At 43.9% G+C, this 27,481-nt stretch overlaps 1 protein-coding gene across 1 annotated transcript in view; it reads right to left on the bottom strand.

The window, feature by feature from the left end:
* mrps5 (mitochondrial ribosomal protein S5) overlaps positions 1-27,481 on the bottom strand; it is a 175,541-nt gene that overhangs the window by 132,500 nt on the left and 15,560 nt on the right. The window contains exon 2 of the mRNA XM_067985077.1: positions 8,442-8,585. Coding sequence (XP_067841178.1) covers positions 8,442-8,585 — 144 coding nt within the window. The remainder of the gene's footprint in view (positions 1-8,441; positions 8,586-27,481) is intronic.

Genomic DNA, 27,481 nt, shown 5'->3' with positions numbered 1-27,481 from the left:
CAGAGGAGATTCACCAGGATGTTACCAGGGCTGGAGCGCTTCAGCTCTGAAGAGAGACTGGGAAGATTGGGTTTGTTTTCCTTGGAGCAGAGGAGGCTGAGGGGGGACATGATTGAGGTGTACAAAATTATGAGGGGCACAGATAGGATGGATACTAAGGAGCTTTTTCCCTTCGTTGAGGGTTCTATAACAAGGGGGCATAGATTCAAGGTAAAAGGCGGGAGGTTTAGAGGGGATTTGAGAAAGAACTTTTTCACCCAGAGGGTGGTTGGAGTCTGGAACTCACTGCCTGAAAGGGTTGTGGAGGCAGGAACCCTCACAACATTCAAGAAGCATTTGGATGAACACTTGAAATGCCATAGCATACAAGGCTACGGACCAAATGCTGGAATATGGGATTAGAGTAGACAGGGCTTGATGGCCGGCGCGGACACGATGGGCCGAAGGGCCTCTATCCGTGCTGTATAACTCTGTGACTCTACGTTTCTATGGATTAGCAGCTACTTGGCTCCTCTCTTTGTTACCTCAACAGCCTTTCCAGATTATAGCAAGATCAGAAAATCCATTAAGAAATAATTGGGTATCTTTCTCTTTATGTATACTCCTTTTAAAAAAAACTGTTCAGTTGGGATTTGTTGGTGTTTTATACTAAGTGTGACGCCTACACTGTGAAGTCTGGAATGTAATGGATTTTTTTCAAAACTTTTATGGATATAGATATAGTTGATCCCCTGTGGCATTAATCATGGAAAAGCACAAAAAAAATGTACCTCTCTTTTCCTGTAACTAACTCTCTGCTTCTCTTTCACTCTTTAATTCTTTCAGCTTCTTTTTCTCCTTTCTGTATGGCTCTCACATAAGGTTGCTAATCCTCCAGGATTGCCTTGGAGTCTCCAGTAATTAAAGATTAATCTCCTGGACACTGCCGCCAGCAACCCGGGAGAAATATCACAGGGGCATTAAAAGAAAAGTGGGCTTTTCTTCATTTTCCTTGAAAATTTTTGTTAATTAGTTATAAAATTATTGGAGATGGGAAAAAAGGCTGTTGATATAATAGCATCCCTCTATGTGGGTCTGGGATATGATTTAAGGGTCAGTGCTCTCTAGTTCTGGGATCTTACTGGTAAAAATCATACCTTCCTCCAGACACAAAACCTGGAATAATAGATATTTTTGTACATTGCTACACTGGATAGAAAATGTGCTTATATAGAAAGCTGACAAATTAAAAATAAATTTAGTACTCAATGGGTTAATACCTCCACGGCTGTATTTTGTTCAGATCCAACCAAATTCAAATACCAGTTTGTGTCATGAAGAGTTTAACATCCTGAAGTGCATCCTTTAGAATACTGTATCAATTAGGTGTCAGTATTAGAATATTTCTGAATTCAGATGAAGTCTTTCAGAAAAGATGGAGGATCAGGCAAGACGTAGAATATGAGACCTGAGTTGCAGATGTAAATCAAATCCCTCCCAGGATAACAATAGTTTTTCATAAAGAGAATTAACATTTTTCACGCCAGAATCCATTTTCTCAATATAGCAATCTCTGATAATTCATTTAATCTGCCCAAAAAAAAACCTCATATCTTAAGAGTTTAGAAATATAGTTCATGTATATTTTAACAAACTAGAGCAGATATCTTTGGGAAAAAAATTCCTGCAGGCTATGGGTTCACAGTTTATAAGTCAGGATAGGCTACCAAGAATAAAAGGGGCAAAAAATAAATAATTCAGTTTATATTGAAACTACAGCTGTGTAAGAATATTCTGGGATGTTCAACAAATAAACGTTTTTTTAAAAAAACACAATTGATTTCCACTAGGAGAAACACAACTAGGAAAAAAGACAGTGAATCAGTTCGACCAAATGGCACAGATTTGCACTTATTCCTCTCCTTCCCCCATCAAAGGCCCATGCACTTAATTTCTGATCTACACAACAAATGTTATTCTCAAAACTCACTGATTGTGTGAATCTCCCCGGTGAAGGCAAGACTATACCACACGGTGTGAAAGCGGGCCCTGATTTAATATAAGACTAGAGCCAACAGCATCTCCTCCCAGTTGGCTACAAACCTCAGTCTTTTCAGGACAGAAGGATCTGCTGAAATGCTGCTTTGGCTGGCACCCATGAAGGTGCTCTGCCAGTCAAATGCCTGTTTCAGCAGGAAGGACGACCATCTTGAACTTATTCAAGACAAAGGAGTTTAGCACCATGAGGAAAAAGATCTGTCAAATTCCCTGCCCCTCTCCAAATTCGGTAAGCGGAGGGAGAGGGTTTCAAATAATAAGGAATACATAAGCCAAATAAAAAGGAATTTGGATCAATTGGGAAGAAGGACTGATGAGTGGGAATTTTTTTTTAAACTCATTTGTGGGTGTCACTGACAAGGCTAGCATTTATTGTCCATCTCTAGTTATCCGTTTCTTTGTAGTGGTTTGATACTACACAGTGGCTTGCTAGGGCAGTTAAAAGTCAACTATGTTGGTGTGGGACTGGAGTCACATAGAGGAGAGATTAGGTAAGGATAGCAGGTTTCCTTCACTAAAGGACACTGGTTATGACAATCCGGCAGCTTCATGGTCACTTTTCTGATACTAGCTTTTCACTTCCAGATTTAAAAAAAAATTTAAACCTGAATTCAAATTCTCAAACTACCATGGTGGGATTTGAATTCACATTCACTGGATTACTGGTTCAGGCCTCAGCATTACTAATCCAGTAACAAACACTACATTACGGTATTCATGACATTTAATATAGACAAATAAAGGGTAATGAGACTAGGGAAGGGAAATAAACATTGAAAATATTAATTAACTGGCTGTAATAAGATAAATGACCAGATAATTTATTTTAATAGCATTGGTGGAAAGCTAAATGTTGGCCAGGTACTGGGAGGACTTCCCTGCTGTTCTTCAAATAGTACCGTGGGATCTTTTATATCTACAGAATCTTTTATACACGGCAGATAGGACTTCAGTTTAACATCTCATCCAAAAGATGGCACCTCCCTCCGTACTGCACTAAAGTGTCATCCTAAATTATGTGCTCAAGTCTCTGGAGTGGGGCTCAAACCCATGACCTTCTGACTCAGAGGAGAGAGTGCTACCACTCAGTCAAAGCTGACAGAACAATTTAGATATAACTACTTCGCTCAGAGGGTGGTGAACATGTGGAAAAGAGCTCCTAGGGAAGCAGACAGTGTGTTAAAATTTAAAGGAGAATTGGATGAATATTTGGGGGGAGGGGGAGCGGCAATTGAAAAGTTATTCGTTACTCAGACTGGCCAGATGGACTGAAGTCATTTCTGATCCTGCACTTTCCTACATTCCCCAGAGCTTTGAGGGAATTCAAAGTGATGGGGGTAAAACGGTGTATTTTTCTAGCCCAACAGAATCGTTTATATCAAGTGAGCAGCAGCTTTTGCACCTCGTTGTTCAAAAGGTCCTGGGATGACAAATTAGAAACCTGTCTTGATAAAGGGCTCTGAAAGGTTACATATTAAAAGCTGAAAGTATTAACCAATGGTATCAGTGATCTTTCTATGCTCACTCAGGCCAGGAGATTGACATTGTTTGGGGAGCTGCTTACAAAGGCAGCGAGAAGAGACACAGCTAACTATCAACCCACCAAAGAATAGAGGAGGGGAGGCAGGTTTGTTGTGATTGGCATATTAGTCAGGCTGTTTTGATGGCGCTGATTGAAAGCTCCATTTCCAGACAGAGAGAGATATTTGGCAGCTTTTGGTCAGCTTAGCGGTTCTTTCTGTTCTAGTGTATTTCAGTCCGTCTTGTGCTGAGCATGTGAACGTTACAAGGCGTGGATTCAACCTCATGTACAAGTCTTGTGTTATAGATGCTGTTCCAGGTTCAGTGTTGCGAGGAGAGTTATCAAAGCGTCTGTCTCAATATTTTGTGGACCGAGGAGTTGTAAGTTAAATGTTGTAATCTAGTATGATTTTCTGTGCTGATCATTTACTACTGTTTAATTCTTACTTTTAATAAACCGGGTTCACAGATTATAGCCGAAGCCACACAGTCTGGTAGAGCGATTGTATTTTTGTTATCCGAGGACCAGAAGGACACAAGAGGGTGCCTGTCATTTCCTAAAAGCTAACAGTAACAAGCATATTTTGTTTGATTCTAGGCAATGCTACAGTAGCATCATCGTACATATGGGTTCACACTTTGGTTCATTGGGACGGCTCAGTTATGGGAGTAGTCCTTATTGCTAAGCAAGAGAGAAATATCTGGCGTACCCTGAAAATTGTAAGACCTGATTTTCATATCCTCCATTCTCTCCTAAAGTAAGCACTCTTCAGAATTTTGTCGTTTCTACTGGAGGGATACATACCCCAAGCTGAAACTTTTGAGTGACAACTAGTTTAAAGCATGCACTTCAACTGTACACATACCAAAACAAATTCCACGAATAATATTGGGAGTTCCCTTAACTCTGAAGGTGAGTATCTCCTCACTTCCAGGATTTCTATATCAGTGACTGAAGAGATTGCTGAGATAATTTTGGAGCCCTGAACATATTGGCTAATCTTACAATATATGTTCTTGCATCATGTTCCTCAAAACCGCAATGCTAAACACACAATTCAATCACCAAAGCTTAGATAGAGACATTGTCACATTTCAGGATATTTTCACCATTTTTCCATGGGTAAGAGTTATTTTTAAAATATGCTAAATTAGAATCATAGAAAAGTTACAGCATGAAAGGAGGCCATTCGGCCCATCGAGTCTACACCGGTTCTATGCAAGAGCAATCCAGCTAGTCCCACTCCCCCGCCCTATCCCCGTAGCCCTTCAAATTTTTTCCTTTCAAGTACTTATCCAGTTTGCAATTTGAAGGCCATGAATGAATCTGCCTCCACCATCCCCTCGGGCAGTGCATTCCAGATCCTAACTGCTCGCTGTGTAAAAAAGTTTTTTCTCATGTCACCTTTGATTCTTTTGCCAATCACCTTAAATCTATTTCCTCTGGTCCTTGATCCTTCCGCCAATGGGAACAGTTTCTCTCTATCTACTCTGTCCAGACCCTTCATGATTCTGAATACCTCTAGCAAACCTCCTCACAACCGTCTCTGTTCCAAGGAGAACAACCCCAGCTTCTCCAGTCTATCCATGTAACTGAAGTCCCTCATCCCTCGAATCAATCCAGTAAATCACTTCTCACCCTCTATAAAGCCTCCACATCTTTCCTGAAGTGCAGTGCCCAGAACTGGACACAATACTTCAGTTATGGCTGAACCAATGTTTTATAAAGGTTCATCATGACTTCCATACTTTTGTACTCTGCCTCTATTTATAAAGCCCAGGATCCCATAAACTTTTTTAACCACTTTCTCAACCTGCCTTGCCACCTTCAACAATTTGTGCACATATACCCCCAGATCTCTCTGTTCCTGTACCCGTTTTAGAATTGTGCCTTCTAGTTTATATTGCCTCTCCTTGTTCTTCCTACCGAAATGTATCACTTCGCATTTTTCTGCATTAAATTTCATCTGCCATGTGTCCGCCCATGCCACTAGCTTGTCTATATCCTCTTGAAGTCTATCACTATCCTCCTCACTGTTTAATACCCTTCCAAGTTTTATGTCATCTGCAAATTTGGACATTGTGCCCTGTACACCCAAGTCCAAGTCATTAATATATATCAAAAAAAGCAGTGGTCCCAGCACTGGCCTCTGGGGAACACCAATGTATATCTTCCTCCAGTCCGAAAAACAACCGTTCACCACTACTCTGTTTCCTGTCCCTTAGCCAATTCTGTATCCATGTTGTTACTGCCCCCTTTATTCCATGGGCCACAATCTTGATGATAAGCCTACGGCACTTTATCAAAAGCCTTTTGAAAGTCCATATACACATCAACTGCATCGCCCTCATCTACCTTCTCTGTTACCTCATCAAAAAACTCTTATCAGGTTAATTAAACACGGTTTGTCTTTAACAAATCCGTGCTGGCTTTCTCTAATCAATCCACACTCATCCAAGTGACTGTTAATTCTGTCCCGGATTATCGTTTCTAAAAGTTTCCCCAGCACTGAGGTTAAACTGACTGGCCTATAGTTGGTGGGTTTATCTTTACACCCTTTTTTGAACAAAGGTGTAACATTTGCAATTCTCCAGTCCTCTGGCACCACCCCTGTATCTACGGATGTTTGGAAGATTATGGCCAGTACCTCCACAATTTCCACCCTTACTTCCTTCAGCAACCTAGGATGCATCCCATCCGGACCGGGTGACTTATCTACTTTAATTACAGCCAGCCTTTCAATTACCTCTTCTTTATCATTTTTTAACCCATCCAGTATTTTAACTATACTCTCCTTTACCGAGACTTTGGCAGCATCTTCTTCCTTGGTAAAGACAGATGCAAAATACTCATTTAGTACCTCGGCCATCCCCACTGCCTCCATTAGTAGATCTCCTTTATGGTCCCTAAACGGTCTCACCCCTTCTCTTACAACCCGTTTACATGCATGTAGAAGACTTTTGGATTCCCTTTTATGTTGGCCACCAGTTTATTCTCATACTCTCTCTTTGCCCCTCTTATTTCCTTTTTCACTTCCCCTCTGAACTTTCTATATTCTGTCTGGTTCTCACTTGTGTTATCAACCTGACATCTGTCATACGCCCATTTTTTTTCCATTTCATCTTACTCACTATCTCTTTTGTCATCCAGGGAGCTCTGGCTTTAGTTGCCCTACCTTTCTGTCTTGTGGGAATGTGCCTAGACTGTACCCGAACCATCTCCTCCTTAAAGGCCGTCCACTGTTCAATTACAGTTTTGCCTGCCAATCTTTGGTTCCAATTTACCTGGGCCTGATCTGTTCTCATCCCATTGAAATTGGCCCTCCTCCAATTGAGTATTTTTATTTTAGAATGGTCCATGTCCTTTTCCATAGCTGTTCTAAACCGTATAATACTATGATCGCTGCTCCCTAAATGCTCCCCCCACTGACACTTGCTCCACTTGGCCGACCTCATTCCCTAGAACCAATCCAGCAATGCCTCCTTCCTCGTTGGGCTGGAAACTTATTAAGAAATAACCGGTTAAGAAAGTTATCCTGAACACATTTCAAAAATTCCTCCCCCTCTGTGCCCCTTATATTATTATTGTTATTCCAGTCTATATCAGGATAGTTGAAGTCCCCAGTTATCACTACTCTATAGCTTTTGCACCTCTCTGTAATTTCCCTGCAAATTTGCTCCTCTATATCCTTCCCACTAGTTGGTGGCCTATAGAATACACCCAGTAGTGTAATGGCACCTCTTATTTCTTAACTCTAACCAAATAGATTCTGTGTTTGACCCCTCCAGGACATCCTCTCTCTCCAGTACTGCAATATTCTCCTTCATCAATTCTGCCAGCCCCTCCTCCTTTCTTTCCTTCTCTATCTTTCCTGAACACCTTGTATCCAGGAATATTTGGTACCCAATCTTGCCCTTTTTTGAGCCAGGTCTCCGTTATCACCACAACATCATATTCCCACGTGGCTATTTGCGCCTGCAGCTCACCAACCTTATTTGCCACACTTTGTGTGTTTACACACATGCACTGCAAACCAGTCTTAGACTTTCTTGTACTCTCTCTTAGTCTGATCCCACCTAATACTGTACTATTACTTGCTCCAGTCCTATCTTTCTCCCCCGATCCTTTGTGTCCCTTGTTTCTCCTTTCCAATGCTACATCCTGGTGCCCATCCCCCTGCAAAATTAGTTTAAACCTCCCCCACAGCACCAGCGAACCTCCCCGCGAAGACATTGGTCCCAGCTCCGATGAGGTGTAACCCATCCGGCCTGTACAGGTCCCACCTTCCTCAGAACTGGTCCCAATGCCCCAGGAATCTAAAGCCCTCCCTCCTGCACCATCTCTCCAGCCACACATTCATCCACTCTATCCTCCTATTTTTATACTCACTAGCGCGTGGCACCAGGAGTAATCCGGAGATTACTACTTTGAGGTCCCGCTTCTTAATCTCTTTCCTAACTCCTTAAAATCTGCCTGCAGGACCTCATCCCTCTTTCTACCTATGTTGTTGGTATCGATATGGACCACGACCTCTGGCTGTTCACTGCACCCCCCCCCCACCCCTCACCCCCCCCCCCCCCACCCACCACACCTCACCATCCCCCACACTCACCCCACCCCCACCCACCATCCCACCCACCATCCCATCCCCACCCACCCCCCCCCACCCACCCCCCCACCACCCCCCACCCACCCCCCACCCCCACCCCCCCCCACCCACCCCCCCCCACCCACCCCCCACCCCCACCCCCCCCCCACCCCCCCCACCCCCACCCCAGTAGATTCTGATCACTGAGTATTCTAAGACAGAAAAAGGAAATGTTGAACGCTGCAGAAATTAAAATGCTTTGGGCCACTTTTAGTGTCACCCAAACAAACTTACATTTGTTGAAGAAGCTGCTGTACCTATACTGATGGAACACAAATGGGGGTGGTGTAGATATGGACAACCCAGTCTGCGCAACCCAGGTACAGTGAAGAAAAGGGCAGCCAGTCCACTTCCCAGCAGTGGGCACAGATATACTACCTACAAAAAAAGAGGGGAAAAAGGCAGGTTTTATAAAGACAAAAAAGTAACACCAACAAAACGACAGACTAACAGTGAATATAAAGAGGGTAAGTAATGAGAAGCCATGCGACAGGATTTATACCCCACCTATAAACTTAAACAAATCCCCAAAGGACAATTAGACAACTGGTCATTTTGCACAAATGCGAACATATTAAATGTAGTTTCTTTAGAAAGTATTCATCCACATTTCTTTCTTGAAGTAAACCATTCCAGTTTATAATGTCGGTGGCTTTACAAAGCTGGCACGAGGCTGAAAATGGCTCCTGCTGCCTCCTGGCTGTTTTCAGAAGTCGTGGTCCAATGATGTAATTTGGACTGCAACGTAATTTTAACTCCAGGCCACTCGAGTCATGGAATGCTGTTGCCAAATGGATCCATTTCCAGAACGGGCCCAGCAAGGGACAAGAGGAGTCCACAAGGGCTATTTACTTGATAAATAACTGTGTACGGTGATGATGTTGGATTTAAGAGCATTCCCCCAACCCGTTTCCTGGTAACTTCTCTTCTGGGTGCTGATACTGCACATACGCAAAGAACTTGACATAGCATTCAATACAAGAAACATTCAGTTACATTCATATTCAGTTACATTCTGCATAAATTACTGGCAGTGTCTGATTATTGAGATCTACTGTGTGTACCATTGATTTTAAATGGACTCACTTTGGCCTATTATCTGAATACTGGATTTGTTCATGTTTGTTTTATTTCGCTTTTTTAGGTTTGGTTCTCACTATTATAACATCTCAAAATATTTATATAAAAAGGCAGAAAATAGTTGGCGTAGGAAGCAAAATTAGCAACACATTAGCAAGGTTTACGTATCAATGACCTAAAATGTACGCTCAACAGAGCTCAATAAATAAATATCAAGTAATGTCTACAAGAAAATAATTGCGTCCGATGTTGAATACTGAGTTGTGTATGTTGGGCAGCTTCCAAATTTATACAAGTTCAGCATTAACTGTGACAGTTGCTAGTAAGCAACAGTTATATTGAGGGAAGCTGAAAAACACTAATACTATTTAACACCACTGCTTGTACAGAAGTGGATCCAGTTCAGAATGAAGGAAGAATCAGGAGGCCAGACACCGTTGGTAAAACAATGTTTTGATTCAGAATATGCAAGAAATTGGCCACCAACAAATCTAAGGTTTATTTACAAAAGGACTTTTAGGTCTAAACATTTTCTTTTTACTGATATTTGAAAGAAATTCAAGTAATGGCAAAGTTAACACTAGCATTATCTTAATTTAATTTAATGCATGTAACAATAAATTAAATTCTATTTTTGGAATAACACCTTTAGGGTTTTCAAATAAAGATTTTTTATAATCATATCCCATTAGACGTTTCTACTGAGAATCTAATTTCTCACTGGCCATAAGTGGATTTTTTTTTAATAGGGTTGTTTGAGTAATTGGTACTTGAGAATGATTGAGATGACTAATCAGAGATCTAAACAGTTTACAGTATTATAAAAACATTTCATTTATTTATGAACTTTCTACTCCACTTTTAAGCTATGCTTTTCCTGCTACTGGCTGATTTCATACATTTTATCCCTGATACTTTATCAACAGCCCAGTCTTCTGTTACTTGTGTAGTTTGGGGCATGGGCCACAGTGTTCTGTATACATTAATTGGAACGAGCTCACGTTGCTGTTTTGCTTAGAATCATAGAATCATAGAAGTTACAACATGGAAACAGGCCCTTCGGCCCAACATGTCCATGTCGCCCAGTTTATACCACTAAGCTAGTCCCAATTGCCTGCACTTGGCCCATATCCCTCCATACCCATCTTACCCATGTAACTGTCCAAATGCTTTTTAAAAGACAAAATTGTACCCGCCTCTACTACTGCCTCTGGCAGCTCGTTCCAGACACTCACCACCCTTTGAGTGAAAAAATTGCCCCTCTGGACCCTTTTGTATCTCTCCCCTCTCACCTTAAATCTATGCCCCCTCGTTATAGACTCCCCTACCTTTGGGAAAAGATTTTGACTATCGACCTTATCTATGCCCCTCATTATTTTATAGACTTCGATAAGATCACCCCTTAACCTCCTGCTCTCCAGGGAAAAGAGTCCCAGTCTGTCTAACCTCTCCCTGTAAGTCAAACCATCAAGTCCCGGTAGCATCCTAGTAAATCTTTTCTGCACTCTTTCTAGTTTAATAATATCCTTTCTATAATAGGGTGACCAGAACTGTACACAGTACTCCAAGTGTGGCCTCACCAATGCCCTGTACAACTTCAACAAGACATCCCAACTCCTGCATTCAATGTTCTGACCAATGAAACCAAGCATGCTGAATGCCTTCTTCACTACCCTATCCACCTGTGACTCCACTTTCAAGGAGCTATGAATCTGTACTCCCAGATCTCTTTGTTCTATAACTCTCCCCAACGCCCTACCATTAACGGAGTAGGTCCTGGCCCGATTCGATCTACCAAAATGCATCACCTCACATTTATCTAAATTAAACTCCATCTGCCATTCATCGGCCCACTGGCCCAATTTATAAAGATCCCGTTGCAATCCTAGATAACCTTCTTCACTGTCCACAATGCCACCAATCTTGGTGTCATCTGCAAACTTACTAACCATGCCTCCTAAATTCTCATCCAAATCATTAATATAAATAACAAATAACAGCGGACCCAGCACCGATCCCTGAGGCACACCGCTGGACACAGGCATCCAGTTTGAAAAACAACCCTCTACAACCACCCTCTGTCTTCTGTCGTCAAGCCAATTTTGTATCCAATTGGCTACCTCACCTTGGATCCCATGAGATTTAACCTTATGTAACAACCTACCATGCGGTACCTTGTCAAATGCTTTGCTGAAGTCCATGTAGACCACGTCTACTGCACAGCCCTCATCTATCTTCTTGGTTACCCCTTCAAAAAACTCAATCAAATTTGTGAGACATGATTTTCCTCTCACAAAACCATGCTGACTGTTCCTAATTAGTCCCTGCCTCTCCAAATGCCTGTAGATCCTGTCCCTCAGAATACCCTCTAACAACTTACCCACTACAGATGTCAGGCTCACTGGTCTGTAGTTCCCAGGCTTTTCCCTGCCGCCCTTCTTAAACAAAGGCACAACATTTGCTACCCTCCAATCTTCAGGCACCTCACCTGTAGCTGTCGATGATTCAAATATCTCTGCTAGGGGACCCGCAATTTCCTCCCTAACCTCCCATAACGTCCTGGGATACATTTCATCAGGTCCCGGAGATTTATCTACCTTGATGCGCGTTAAGACTTCCAGCACCTCCCTCTCTGTAATATGTACACTCCTCAAGACATCACTATTTATTTCCCCAAGTTCCCTAACATCCATGCCTTTCTCAACCGTAAATACCGATGTGAAATATTCATTCAGGATCTCACCCATCTCTTGTGGTTCCGCACATAGATGACCTTGTTGATCCTTAAGAGGCCCTACTCTCTCCCTAGTTACCCTTTTGACCTTTATGTATTTGTAGAAGCTCTTTGGATTCACCTTTGCCTGATCTGCCAAAGCAATCTCATATCCCCTTTTTGCCCTCCTGATTTCTCTCTTAACTCTACTCCGGCAATCTCTATACTCTTCAAGGGATCCACTTGATCCCAGCTGCCTATGCATGTCATATGCCTCCTTCTTCTTTTTGACTAGTGCCTCAATCTCCCGAGTCATCCAAGGTTCCCTACTTCTACCAGCCTTGCCCTTCACTTTATAAGGAATGTGCTTACCCTGAACCCTGGTTAACACACTTTTGAAAGCCTCCCACTTACCAGACGTCCCTTTGCCTGCCAACAGACTCTCCCAATCAACTTCTGAAAGTTCCTGTCTAATACCATCAAAATTGGCCTTTCCCCAATTTAGAATTTTAACTTTTGGGCCAGACCTATCCTTCTCCATAGCTATCTTAAAACTAATGCAATTATGATCACTGGTCCCAAAGTGATCCCTCACTAACACTTCTGTCACCTGCCCTTCCTTATTTCCCAAGAGGAGGTCAAGTTTTGCCCCCTCTCTAGTCGGGCCATCCACATACTGAATGAGAAATTCCTCCTGAATACACTCAACAAATTTCTCTCCATCCAAGCCCCTAATGCTATGGCTGTCCCAGTCAATGTTGGGAAAGTTAAAGTCCCCTACTATTACCACCCTATTTTTCTTGCAGCTGTCTGTAATCTCCTTACATATTTGCTCCTCAATTTCCCGTTGACTATTTGGGGGTCTGTATCAAAGTGATCTCTCCCTTCTTATTTTTCAGTTCTACCCATATAGACTCAGTGGGCGAACCCTCGGATATATCCCCTCTCACTACTGCCGTGATGTTCTCCCTAATCAAGAACGCAACTCCCCCTCCTCTCTTACCTCCTGCTCTATCTTTCCTATAGCATCTGTACCCTGGAACATTGAGCTGCCAGTCCTGCCCCTCCCTTAGCCATGTTTCAGTAATAGCTATAACATCCCAGTCCCATGTACCCATCCATGCCCTGAGTTCATCTGCCTTGCCCATCAGACTTCTTGCATTGAAATAAATGCAGTTTAATCTAGACTTCCCTTGGTCTTTGCCCTGCTTTCTCAGACCATCTGTCCGGTCATGTTCTGTACACTCTCCCTTACTGCCTTTTGTTTCTGTCACCACTTTATTTCCCACTGACTTCCTGCATCGGTTCCCATCCCCCTGCCACATTAGTTTAAACCCTCCCCAACAGCAGCTATCCCTCGAATGTTTTATCTGCCGGGCCACATTCGGGGACGGAGAACTCTTGGACATATACTTCGTGCCTGCAAGACCGAGATTGGGCTGGTCCCACCGGTGCTGCTTGTGGCGCACTTTGTGCTTTGTAGATGGTGAACATCTGGATATCAAAAGAGCCTTTAATGCCAGAGTGGCTAGTTTATCCATCTCAGTTCAGGTCTTCTCAAGAGGTTTGGGCCTGCTGCAAGAACGATCTATGGTTTTCCCCTCTCCTGTATCAATTATTTTCTTTTTGTGTGTGTTCTTCTCTCTGTTACTCTATTCCGGTGTCTGTTACTCTCCTACTTTCTCTCCCCGTCTGTTAGTCTCTCCCTTTCTAGCTGTTAATCTATCCTTGAGTTTGTTAATCTCTGTTACTTAGCTTCTTTTTCCATTTTACGCTTTGTCACTTCACTCTCTTTTCAATCGCAGTTGCAGAAGGCAGTAAATGCGAGAGCAGGGAACAATTGGAACCGGCACCAAAGAACAGGACTGCGTCATCAGCATGCAGGTTCCTTTGATCTGCAGTGCGTGCAAGTTTCACGTTGGGCCTGAACACACCTGAGCACTGGAGTACAGGGGTGTGGGTGGGTGCAGTTGTCTCTGCTAGCAAGGGAGGGTATACCTAGGGCCAAACCTATTGATTTTACATGGGGCAGGAAAGGAGACATCAGAGTGATTAGAAAGTAGAACGGGGAAGTTTGTGATTATTTTTAAAAATGAAATAGTGAACTATTTGTCAATTATGTTATCAAAATTATTTTGGGGGTACATAGTAAGGAACAGTCTTGCAGTTGCACCTCATTTTTACTGCAGTGTGATTGAGTAGAAAGGTTTCTAAAATGTAAGTGATGGATGACTAAAGTTGAAAATGACCAATCAGCGAGAAGAAAAAGACAGCGACTTAAACCAATAATGGATGTTTTGTATAGCAGTTATGATACTGGACTAGCAGAGGCCATGAGTTAAAAATTCTGGCACTTTATGGGCTAGCAGCAGAAAAATGATCATAACAGCTACCAGACTGTTATAAAAACCCAACTGGTTCCTTCAGAGAAGGGAACACACCACCCCTACCCAGTCTGGCTAATGCACTACTGCAGTCCCACGCTATGGGGTTGACTCTTAATGTCCTATGAAGGGCCCTAGAAAGCCACTCAGTTGTGCAATCACTATTCAGGACAACTAGAGATGGGCAAAAAGATGCGGCTTTGCCAACATCGAGAACAGATTAGGAAAAAAAAGATATTGTTCATAGAATTTGCTAACAATCAGCTAATTATCTCTTGATAAACTCACAGCAACACGGTCATAGTAACTCCTTTGGTATGATCATTATCATACAAATACACAGAGTGCAATGGCAGTTAATGTCAGCACTGGCAATAGCTGTCAGCATTAGAACAGGCCAAAAGGCAAATAAAAATCACCTGTTAAAGGTCATGCTTATTGTTATCAAAAATAACTGATACCTTGAAGTAAGAATCTTGTCTTATGACTCGGATAAGAATTATAAATTGCTTGAGCTGCACTCTTGTGTTTTATTTCATCTGAACCCCTGTCCAGAATCAATCTCAGATATGCAGTATTCCCTTTATAACATGAACAGAACGCAATATCCATTTTAAATCTACTGTTGCTTATCAGGATTTACCATGGTCAGTAGATATTTACTGTGCTGCATACTGGGCAAAGATTTTATTTAAAAAAGGTATTAAAAATATAATAACTTTTCTGCGACTGCCTTAAATGTGATGGATGCTGTATTTGACTAACAGCTTTTTTAGCAGGTGCTTGGCAAATGTATAAAATCAATACAGATGACATCTCAACTCCAAACAACACAAAAATAAGCAAAAACTCATTCAATGCATCATGCTCTGCACTGGATATCATCCACACAACATGGGAAACAGCAGCAGTCTTGACGTTGGAGGGCCAGGATGTAATTTTAACCACGGTTAGATTAAGGCATCCGCACAGATTCTTACATACTGAATGATTACATTATTCCACATCCTTTTCATGGAGCCACATACTTCATCACATTTATTTTTCAGATAAAATAGGTCAGTGATGCCAAAAGAGAACTGTATTTCTGGAAAAATTAATACAGACAGATAAGGGGGTTTATCTGCAAGGGTGGGCAGCTCTGCCTCAACAGGACCCAGTACTTTTTATTAAGATCATTTTATCTATTATTGCATTGGAATGCCTGAAACATACTTAATGCTCTTTACTTCAACATCAGTGTTTTTTGGTACTTGAGCACAGAGGTTGGGAAAGACAGAAAGTGAACCTTTAATGGAGTGAAGTGCTAACAAGAGTGAGGACATTCAACTGGGAATTTGGTGAGTGTGGGAATTAGGTGCAGAGGTGGAAGGGGGTGCTAAGTGATTTAAACCAAAGAGCTATAGACTAAGACTTAGCAGAGCATAAATGGAGCTGCACGAGAAATCAAAACCAGACAAGGAGGAGCGCTGAGGGTAAGTCAGTATTTAGTTCATTGGTTAGTGTTTTTTAGTGTAGGATAAACAGTAAAGTGCAGAAGAGATTTGCTAGAATGGTACCAGGGATGAGGGACTTCAATTATGTAGAGAGACTGGAGAAACTGGCGTTGTTCTCCCTAGAACAGAGAAGGTTAAGGGGGGTTTTGATAGAAGTATTCAAAACCATGAACGGTTTTGATAGAATAAATAAAGAAAAACTGTTTCCAGTGGCAGAAGGGTTGGCAAGCAGAGGACACAGATTTAAGGTGATCGGCAAGAGACAGAGGCCACATTAGCAAACATTTTTTTTTAACCTACCGAGTTGTGATTATCTGGAATGCACTGCCTGAAAGGGTGGTGGAAGCAGATTCAATAGTAACTTTCAAAAGAGAACTGGATAAATAAGTGGAGAAACATTTACAGATCTATGGGGAAAAGAGCAGGGGAATGGGCCAAATGGCCTCCGCCTGTGCTGTACCTACTAGGTTAAAATAGAATCATAGAATCCTAAAATGGTTACAGCACAGAAGGAGGCCATTCGACCCGTCGTGCCCGTGCAGGCTCTCTGCAAGACAAACCAGTTAGTTCCACAGCCCTGCCCTTTCCCCGTAGCCCTGCAGATTTTTCCCTTCAAGTACTCATCCAATTCCCTTTTGAAAGCCACGATTGAATCTGCCTCCACCACCCTTTCAGGCAGTGCATTCCAGATCATAACCACTAGCTGCTTAAAAAAGTTTTTCCTCATGTCGCCTTGGTTCTTTTGCCAACCATCTCAAATCTGTGTCCTCTGGTTCTCGACCCTTCCGCCAATGGGAACAGTTTCTCTCTATCTACTCTGTCTAGACCCCTCACGATTTTGTACACCTCTATCAGATCTCCTCTCAACCTTCTCTGCTCTCAGCCCCAGCTTCTCCAGTCTATCCACGTAACTAAAGTCCCTCATCCCTGGAACTGCTTTAGTAAATCTTTTCTGCACCCTCTCTAAGGCCTTCACATCCTTCCTAAAGTGCGGTGCCCAGAATTGGACACAATGCTCCAGTTGTGGCCGAATGAGTGTTTTATAAAGGTTCATCAAAACCTCCTTGCTTTTGTACTCAATGTCTTTGTTTATAAAGCCCAAGATCCCGTATTTTTTTAAATCACTTTCTCAACCTGCCCTGCCACCTTTAACAACCTGTGCACATATATCCCCAGGTGTCTCTGTTCCTGCACCCCCTTTAGAATTGTACCCTTTAGTTTACATTGCCTGTCCTCATTCTTCCTACCAAAATGTATCACTTCACACTTCTCTGCATTAAATTTCATCTGCCACGTGTCCGCCCATTCCACCAGCCTCTCCATGTCCTCTTGAAGTCTATCACTATCCTCCTCACTGTTCATTACACTTCTAAGTTTTGTGTCACCTGCAAATTTTGATATTGTGCCTTGTACACCCAAGTCCAAGTCATTAATATATATCTAGAAAAGCAGTGGTCCTAGTACCAACACATGGGGAACACACTGTACACCTCCCTTCAGTCTGAAAAACAACTGTTCACCACTGCTCTCTGTTTCCTGTCTCTTAGCCAATTTCATATCCATGTTGCTGCTGCCCCTTTTATTCAACGGGCTTCAACTTTGCTGACAAGCCGATTATGTGGCACTTTATCAAACGCCTTTTGGAAGTCCACATACACCACATCAACCGCATTGCCCTCATCAACCCTCTCTGTTACCTCATCAAAACACTCAATCAAGTTGGTTAAACAGGATTTGCCTTTAACAAATCCATGCTGGCTTTTCTTTATTAATCCACACTTGTCCAAGTGACTGTTAATTTTGTCACGGATTATCATTTCTAAAAGATTCCCCACCATCGAGGTTAAACTGATACCATGATAAAAGTAGATGAAGCATAGGCTCTGTGAAATGAATTCAAAAAGATAGATAGGGAAGTTTTCTCCTTTTAACCTTTGTTTCTATTTGTTAAGGTGGGTGGTGTAGTTCTTATCTTTGATATAATACAGTTAGAGAGGGAAAGAGCAGTGGTACGAGTTACACATCCACGTAGCAAAGACAGCATTTGTATCAAAGGTGTGAAATTTTCCTGTAACATGCTCACCAGGCCTAGTTTTATTTATTAAGTGTAACCACAAGCATTACCGAATGGACGTTCACAAAACATACTGTCACTATAGCAACAATAGAGCTGTCATTTGAAAATCAGCTGGCCATCTTAATGGGAGACATCTCCAAGCAGAAAAAATCTTTACACTGGAAAAAGGGTTAGCCTAGGCCGCAATACCTACAAAAATAATAGCTGTGTGACGTTAGGTGCAGGGTGCGTTTTAATTTTAAAGAAATTAGATGTATTGTATTGTTCCATCTCTGGTACTTAGAATTTTTTTTTAAAAAGAACTGAATGAATCCAATCTATAGTATTCTGTGAAATTATGATGTTATTTTAAGGCTCATTTAGTATTTTTTAAAAATCTTTTGAGCAAGGCTAAGCTCCTGGTGTGCCCATTGGGATAAAGGCTTCACCATAAATCCACATTGAAGGATGCTTTCTGCTTTTGTTCAATACCAACAATGGCAGAGGCGGGGTGGCAACTGAGAGATAAGCTGAAACTGCATTTTCCATCTAAAAAAGGAGTGTTATTCATTGTTTGAAGACTTATTAAGTGAGCTTTTAGAAGAAAACACAGCAGATTTTTGCCTAGGCAAATTAAAACAATCAGGTAAGAATTAGCTCAACTACTCAACATGAATTAATTTAATGGTGGAGCAGCTAAACACTTTAGCAGACTAGCTGTTCAATTTGGCTTTTCCAGAAATTGTCACATTGGAACTCGAATGGTGTTCTTGGCTGTTACTTGACCAGTTAAGTTAGGTGTCAGCCTTGGCTCAGTGGTAGGAATCTCGCCTGTGAGTCAGAAGGTTGTGGGTTCAAGTCTCACTCCAGAGACTTGAACACATAGTCTAGGCTGACACTTCAGTGCAATACTGAGGGAGTGATACACTGTTGGAGGTGCCGTCTTTTGGGCCCCATCTGCCCTCTCAGATGGATGTAAAAGATCATCTGGCACTATTCGAAGAAGAGATGGGGAATTCACCTGGCCAATATTTATCTCTCAACCAACATCACTAAAATAGATCTCATTGCTATATACAATTTGGCTACGGTTTTGTTACACTAGAGAAGGGAAGACTGCAAGGAGATCTTAGAGATCCTTAAGGGTATCCACAAGTTGGACCCTGAGAAACTGTTTACCATGGCCCCCAAGAACAACAAGGGTCATGGGATGAAGTTTAGAAGAGGATAGTGAATGTATAGCTCAGATATAACTACTTCGCACAGAGGGTGGTGAATATTTGGAATAGACTGTCCAGACACGCGATCAAGGTTAAGATGTGGATAGACTGGAGAAGCTGGGGTTGCTCTCCTTAGAGCAGAGAAGGTTGAGAGGAAATTTGATAGAGGCGTTCAAAATCATGAAAGGTCTCGACAGAGTTGATAGAGAGAAACCGCTCCCATTGGCGGAAGGGTCAAGAACCAGAGCGGGAGAAGCGGCTGAGAGGAGCACATAAAGAGCGGGAGAAGCGGCTGAGAGGAGCACATAAAGCGCGGGAGAAGCGGCTGAGAGGAGCACATAAAGCGCGGGAGAAGCGGCTGAGAGGAGCACATAAAGCGCGGGAGAAGCGGCTGAGAGGAGCACATAAAGCGCGGGAGAAGCGGCTGAGAGGAGCAGATAAAGCGCGGGAGAAGCGGCTGAGAGGAGCAGATAAAGCGCGGGAGAAGCGGCTGAGAGGAGCAGATAAAGAGCGGGAGAAGCGGCTGAGAGGAGCACATAAAGAGCGGGAGAAGCGGCTGAGAGGAGCACATAAAGCGCGGGAGAAGCGGCTGAGAGGAGCACATAAAGCGCGGGAGAAGCGGCTGAGAGGAGCAGATAAAGCGCGGGAGAAGCGGCTGAGAGGAGCAGATAAAGAGCGGGAGAAGCGGCTGAGAGGAGCACATAAAGAGCGGGAGAAGCGGCTGAGAGGAGCACATAAAGAGCGGGAGAAGCGGCTGAGAGGAGCACATAAAGAGCGGGAGAAGCGGCTGAGAGGAGCACATAAAGAGCGGGAGAAGCGGCTGAGAGGAGCAGATAAAGAGCGGGAGAAGCGGCTGAGAGGAGCAGATAAAGAGCGGGAGAAGCGGCTGAGAGGAGCAGATAAAGAGCGGGAGAAGCGGCTGAGAGGAGCACATAAAGAGCGGGAGAAGCGGCTGAGAGGAGCACATAAAGAGCGGGAGAAGCGGCTGAGAGGAGCACATAAAGCGCGGGAGAAGCGGCTGAGAGGAGCAGATAAAGCGCGGGAGAAGCGGCTGAGAGGAGCAGATAAAGCGCGGGAGAAGCGGCTGAGAGGAGCAGATAAAGCGCGGGAGAAGCGGCTGAGAGGAGCACATAAAGAGCGGGAGAAGCGGCTGAGAGGAGCACATAAAGCGCGGGAGAAGCGGCTGAGAGGAGCACATAAAGCGCGGGAGAAGCGGCTGAGAGGAGCACATAAAGCGCGGGAGAAGCGGCTGAGAGGAGCAGATAAAGCGCGGGAGAAGCGGCTGAGAGGAGCAGATAAAGAGCGGGAGAAGCGGCTGAGAGGAGCACATAAAGAGCGGGAGAAGCGGCTGAGAGGAGCACATAAAGAGCGGGAGAAGCGGCTGAGAGGAGCACATAAAGAGCGGGAGAAGCGGCTGAGAGGAGCACATAAAGAGCGGGAGAAGCGGCTGAGAGGAGCAGATAAAGAGCGGGAGAAGCGGCTGAGAGGAGCACACAAAGAGCGGGAGAAGCGGCTGAGAGGAGCAGATAAAGAGCGGGAAGAAGCGGCTGAGAGGAGCAGATAAAGAGCGGGAGAAGCGGCTGAGAGGAGCAGATAAAGAGCGGGAGAAGCGGCTGAGAGGAGCAGATAAAGAGCGGGAGAAGCGGCTGAGAGGAGCAGATAAAGAGCGGGAGAAGCGGCTGAGAGGAGCAGATAAAGAGCGGGAGAAGCGGCTGAGAGGAGCACATAAAGAGCGGGAGAAGCGGCTGAGAGGAGCACATAAAGAGCGGGAGAAGCGGCTGAGAGGAGCACATAAAGAGCGGGAGAAGCGGCTGAGAGGAGCACATAAAGAGCGGGAGAAGCGGCTGAGAGGAGCACATAAAGAGCGGGAGAAGCGGCTGAGAGGAGCACATAAAGAGCGGGAGAAGCGGCTGAGAGGAGCACATAAAGCGCGGGAGAAGCGGCTGAGAGGAGCACATAAAGCGCGGGAGAAGCGGCTGAGAGGAGCAGATAAAGCGCGGGAGAAGCGGCTGAGAGGAGCAGATAAAGAGCGGGAGAAGCGGCTGAGAGGAGCACATAAAGAGCGGGAGAAGCGGCTGAGAGGAGCAGATAAAGAGCGGGAGAAGCGGCTGAGAGGAGCAGATAAAGAGCGGGAGAAGCGGCTGAGAGGAGCACATAAAGAGCGGGACCGACACTCTGAGACCAGCAGCAGAGTTCGGGGTGACGTCACCAGTCAGAAAGTGACGCGGCACAGGGGAGGCAGCTGATTGGTGAGTAGGTTCAGGTGAGTATTTCTACCATTTTACTGTAAATAAAGTAATAAGAAAGGGAAGGTCTGCAGGTTTTATAGCTGGTAGTGTTTTTTTTTTCAGTGAACCTAGGTCCCGAGTATAGTTAACATTTTCTAATTTCAACGTAATTTAAAAGGGGTAACTAAGCTAAGGCAAGTCATGGCAGCAGACCTCGCACCCGTGATATGCCCCTCCTGCAAGATGTGGGAAGTCATGGATACTACCAGTGTCCCTGCCGACCATGTGTGCAGGAAGTGTGTCCACCTGCAGCTACTGACCGATCGTATCTCGGAGCTGGAGCTGCGGGTGGATTCACTGTGGAGCATCCGCGATGCAGAGAAACTCGTGGATAGCACGTTTAGCGAGTTGGTCACACCGCAGGTAAAGGGTGTACAGGCAGGAAGTGAATGGGTGACCACCAGGCAGAGTAAGAGGTGCAGGCAGGTAGTGCAGGGGTCCCCTGTGGCCATCCCCCTCTCAAACAGGTATACCGTTTTGAATACTGTTCGGGGAGATGGCTGACCAGGGGAAGGTGACAGCGGCCAGGTTCATGGCACCGTGGCTGGCTCTGCTGCACAGGAGGGCAGGAAAAAGAGTGGCAGAGCTATAGTGATCGGGGACTCGATTGTAAGGGGAATAGACAGGCGTTTCTGCGGACGCAACCAAGACTCCAGGATGGTATGTTGCCTCCCTGGTGCAAGGGTCAGGGATGTCTCGGAGCGGCTGCAGGACATTCTGGAGGGGGAGGGTGAACAGCCAGTTGTCGTGGTGCATATCGGTACCAACGATATAGGTAAAAAACGGGATGAGGTCCTACAAGCTGAATTTAGGGAGTTAGGAGTTAAACTAAAAAGTAGGACCTCAAAGGTAGTAATCTCAGGATTGCTACCAGTGCCACGGGCTAGTCAGAGTAGGAATGACAGGATAGCTAGGATGAATACGTGGCTTGAGAGATGGTGCAAGAGGGAGGGATTCAAATTCCTGGGCCATTGGAACCGGTTCTGGGGGAGGTGGGACCAGTACAAATTGGACGGTCTGCATCTGGGCAGGACTGGAACCAATGTCCCAGGGGGAGTGTTTGCTAGTGCTGTTGGGGAGGGTTTAAACTAATGTGGCAGGGGGATGGGAACCGATGCAGGAAGTCAGTGGGAAATAAAGTGGTGACAGAAACAAAAGGCAGTAAGGGAGAGTGTACAGAACATGACCGGACAGATGGTCTGAGAAAGCAGGGCAAAGACCAAGGGAAGTCTAGATTAAACTGCATTTATTTCAATGCAAGAAGTCTGATGGGCAAGGCAGATGAACTCAGGGCATGGATGGGTACATGGGACTGGGATGTTATAGCTATTACTGAAACATGGCTAAGGGAGGGGCAGGACTGGCAGCTCAATGTTCCAGGGTACAGATGCTACAGGAAAGATAGAGCAGGAGGTAAGAGAGGAGGGGGAGTTGCGTTCTTGATTAGGGAGAACATCACGGCAGTAGTGAGAGGGGATATATCCGAGGGTTCGCCCACTGAGTCTATATGGGTAGAACTGAAGAATAAGAAGGAAGAGATCACTTTGATAGGATTGTACTACAGACCCCCAAATAGTCAACGGGAAATTGAAGAGCAAATATGTAAGGAGATTACAGACAGCTGCAAGAAAAATAGGGTGGTAATAGTAGGGGACTTTAACTTTCCCAACATTGACTGGGACAGTCATAGCATTAGGGGCTTGGATGGAAAGAAATTTGTTGAGTGTATTCAGGAGGAATTTCTCATTCAGTATGTGGACGGCCCGACTAGAGAGGGGGCAAAACTTGACCTCCTCTTGGGAAATAAGGACGGGCAGGTGACAGAAGTGTTAGTGAGGGATCACTTTGGGACCAGTGATCATAATTCCATTAGTTTTAAGATAGCTATGGAGAATGATAGGTCTGGCCCAAAAGTTAAAATTCTAAATTGGGGAAAGGCCAATTTTGATGGTATTAGACAGGAAATTTCAGAAGTTGATTGGGAGAGTCTGTTGGCAGGCAAAGGGACATCTGGTAAGTGGGAGGCTTTCAAAAGTGTGTTAACCAGGGTTCAGGGTAAGCACATTCCTTATAAAGTGAAGGGCAAGGCTGGTAGAAGTAGGGGACCTTGGATGACTCGGGGGATTGAGGCCCTAGTCAGAAAGAAGGAGGCATATGACATGCATAGGCAGCTGGGATCAAGTGAATCCCTTGAAGAGTATAGAGATTGCCGGAGTAGAGTTAAGAGAGAAATCAGGAGGGCAAAAAGGGGACATGAGATTGCTTTGGCAGATAAGGCAAAGGAGAATCCAAAGAGCTTCTACAAATACATAAAGGGCAAAAGAGTAACTAGGGAGAGAGTAGGGCCTCTTAAGGATCAACAAGGTCATCTATGTGCGGAACCACAAGAGATGGGTGAGATCCTAAATGAATATTTCACATCGGTATTTACGGTTGAGAAAGGCATGGATGTTAGGGAACTTGGGGAAATAAATAGTGATGTCTTGAGGAGTGTACATATTACAGAGAGGGAGGTGCTGGAAGTCTTAACGCGCATCAAGGTAGATAAATCTCCGGGACCTGATGAAATGTATCCCAGGACGTCATGGGAGGTTAGGGAGGAAATTGCGGGTCCCCTAGCAGAGATATTTGAATCATCGACAGCTACAGGTGAGGTGCCTGAAGATTGGAGGGTAGCAAATGTTGTGCCTTTGTTTAAGAAGGGCGGCAGGGAAAAGCCTGGGAACTACAGACCAGTGAGCCTGACATCTGTAGTGGGTAAGTTGTTAGCGGGTATTCTGAGAGACAGGATCTACAGGCATTTGGAGAGGCAGGGACTGATTAGGAACAGTCAGCATGGTTTTGTGAGAGGAAAATCATGTCTCACAAATTTGATTGAGTTTTTTGAAGGGGTAACCAAGAAGATAGATGAGGGCTGTGCAGTAGACGTGGTCTACATGGATTTTAGCAAAGCCTTTGACAAGGTACCGCATGGTAGGTTGTTACATAAGGTTAGATCTCACGGGATCCAAGGTGAGGTAGCCAATTGGATATAAAATTGGATTGACGGCAGAAGACAGAGGGTGGTTGTAGAGGGTTGTTTTTCAAACTGGAGGCATGTGACCAGCGGTGTGCCTCAGGGATCGGTGCTGGGTCCGCTGTTATTTGTTATTTATATTAATGATTTGGATGAGAACTTAGGAGGCATGGTTAGTAAGTTTGCAGATGACACCAAGATTGGTGGCATTGTGGACAGTGAAGAAGGTTATCTAGGATTGCAACGGGATCTTGATAAATTGGGCCAGTGGGCCGATGAATGGCAGACGGAGTTTAATTTAGATAAATGTGAGGTGATGCATTTTGGTAGATCGAATCGGGCCAAGACCTACTCCGTTAATGGTAGGGCGTTGGGGAGAGTTATAGAACAAAGAGATCTAGGAGTACAGGTTCATAGCTCCTTGAAAGTGGAGTCACAGTTGGATTGGGTGGTGAAGAAGGCATTCAGCATGCTTGGTTTCATTGGTCAGAACATTGAATACAGGAGTTCGGATGTCTTGTTGAAGTTGTACAAGACATTAGTAAGGCCACACTTGGAATACTGTGTACAGTTCTGGTCACCCTATTATAGAAAGGATATTATTAAACTAGAAAGAGTGCAGAAAAGATTTACTAGGATGCTACCGGGACTTGATGGTTTGACTTATAGGGAGAGGTTGGATAGACTGAGACTTTTTTCCCTGGAGAGTAGGAGGTTTAGGGGTGATCTTATAGAAGTCTATAAAATAATGAGGGGCATAGATAAGGTAGATAGTCAAAATCTTTTCCCAAAGGTAGGGGAGTCTATAACGAGGGGGCATAGATTTAAGGTGAGAGGGGAGAGATACAAAAGGGTCCAGAGGGGCAATTTTTTCACTCAAAGGGTGGTGAGTGTCTGGAACGAGCTGCCAGAGGCAGTAGTGGAGGCGGGTACAATTTTGTCTTTTAAAAAGCATTTGGACAGTTACATGGGTAAGATGGGTATAGAGGGATATGGGCCAAGTGCAGGCAATTGGGACTAGCTTAGTGGTATAAACTGGGTGACATGGACATGTTGGGCCGAAGGGCCTGTTTCCATGTTGTAAACTTCTATGATTCTATAATGTATCACTTCAATCTTCTCTATGATTCAGAGGACTCAGATTTAAGGTGATTGGCAAAAGAACCAAAAGGCGACATGAAGAAAAACTTTTTTTTAAACACAGCGAGTGGCTATGATTTGGAATGCATTGCCTGAGGGGGTGGTGGAGGCAGATTCAATCGTGGCTTTCAAAAGGGAATTGGTTAAGTACTTGAAGGGAAAAAATTTGCAGGGCTACACGGAAAGGGCAGGGGAATGGGACTAACTGGATTGCTCTTGCAGAGAGCCGGCATGGGCTCGACGGGCCAAATGGCCTCCTTCTGTGCTGTAACCATTCTATGATTCTACGGTTGATAACAGCAGTAATTTGAAGAGTCAGTGGGACAGACATTTTGTGAAAAAACCATAGATAGTGAATTCTAGGGCCAGCCAGAGCAAAATGGTATTTTCCGGTCCTGTACATTCCAAAGTTTTATAACGCAACATGGCCAGTTGCTTTGCACAGGGGGCATTTCCACGGTCCCAGCAGCATATGGAATATTTGATCTTCTCATATCTATAACCTAATATCTATCTAGATCTTTTTTGGAAAGTTGTTCAACAATATATTAACTGCTTTTGCTAGGAGTCTGTTCCACATATTCACTAATCTGGAGAGGAAAAAAATTCTACGCCCAATTTTCGCTTGAGGAAGTTTGTTAATTTTATGGTTGCGTGCTCTAATTCTGTACGCAGTTGAAATCAAACAGCCTGATTACATCTGCATCGTCTATCCCTCTCAGCATTTTAAAAGATCTAGATCATGTTCTGACTCTATTTTTCTAATGAAACCAAGTTCAGTTTTGTCTTTCTTCGTAACTCAAACCCTTATGTCCTAGAATCATAAGAAATAGGAGGAGTAGGCCATACGGCCCCTCAAGCCTGCTCCGCATTCAATAAGATCATGGCTGATCTTCGACCTCAACTCCACCTTCCCGCCCGATCCCCATATCCCTTGATGTCCTTAGAATCCAAAAATCTATCGATCTCAGTCTTGAATATACTCAATAACTGAGCATTCACAGCCCTCTGGGGTAGAGAATTCCGAAGCTTCACAACCCACCGAGTGAAGAAAATAACAACATAAAAATGCGGATGGTTGGCGAAGAGGCAGCAACACAAATTCTGGCAGTGTGGGATCATCTTGTTCCTTTTCTTTGAACCCTCTCTAACACGCTTGTATACTGTTGAAGGTAATGTTCCAAAGCTGCATATAATGCTCCGCCTGATTGTTTCAATAAATCGGGATACCTTGTTTTGACTTCCAATCAAATATTGAAATGCATTCCAGTTAGCCTTGCTGAATAAAAATTTTCAGTGAATAGTCAATAGACACACCTAAATCTTTTAAACAAAAAGCCAAAAGCTGCAGATGCTGGAAATCTAAAACAAAAACAATAAATGCTGCATACACTCAGCAGGTCAGTCAGCACTGTGGAGAGAACAGATGAGAACAGGTCTACATCTGAAATGTTAACTCATCTGTGCTCTCCACAGATGCCAAATAACCTGTGAAGTGTTTCCAGTATTTTCTGTTTCATTTCACCTAAATCCTTTTCCTGGTTCACCATTGTTAGGTGTAGGTCAAAAGCGTTAATCTAAATTGTAAATAAATGTACATTACCTTAGTAGTGTCACAGGCACTTAAAGCAAATTGGGTCTGATACAGTATAGTGAAGGTAGCAGGTAACACGATGTGCTTCAAATGCAACTTAAACAAAGCCCTAAATCTTCACTACAATTTGGTGCTGCTAGGTATGTGCGGAACTGGAGTCACTTGCAGTATTAGTTAAATCAATGACAATGTGCACTGAAATAATCATAATAACACTTTGATCTGGAGAATAGAGATATACACACAGAGGAATTTTAACCCTTCATACAGCTGTTACACCTTTAGTC

This window comes from Heptranchias perlo, chromosome 5, assembly GCF_035084215.1.
Source record: "Heptranchias perlo isolate sHepPer1 chromosome 5, sHepPer1.hap1, whole genome shotgun sequence".
Lineage (NCBI taxonomy): Eukaryota > Metazoa > Chordata > Chondrichthyes > Hexanchiformes > Hexanchidae > Heptranchias > Heptranchias perlo.
Note: the sequence above shows the minus strand (reverse complement) of the source record. Positions and strands in the feature narration are given on the sequence as shown.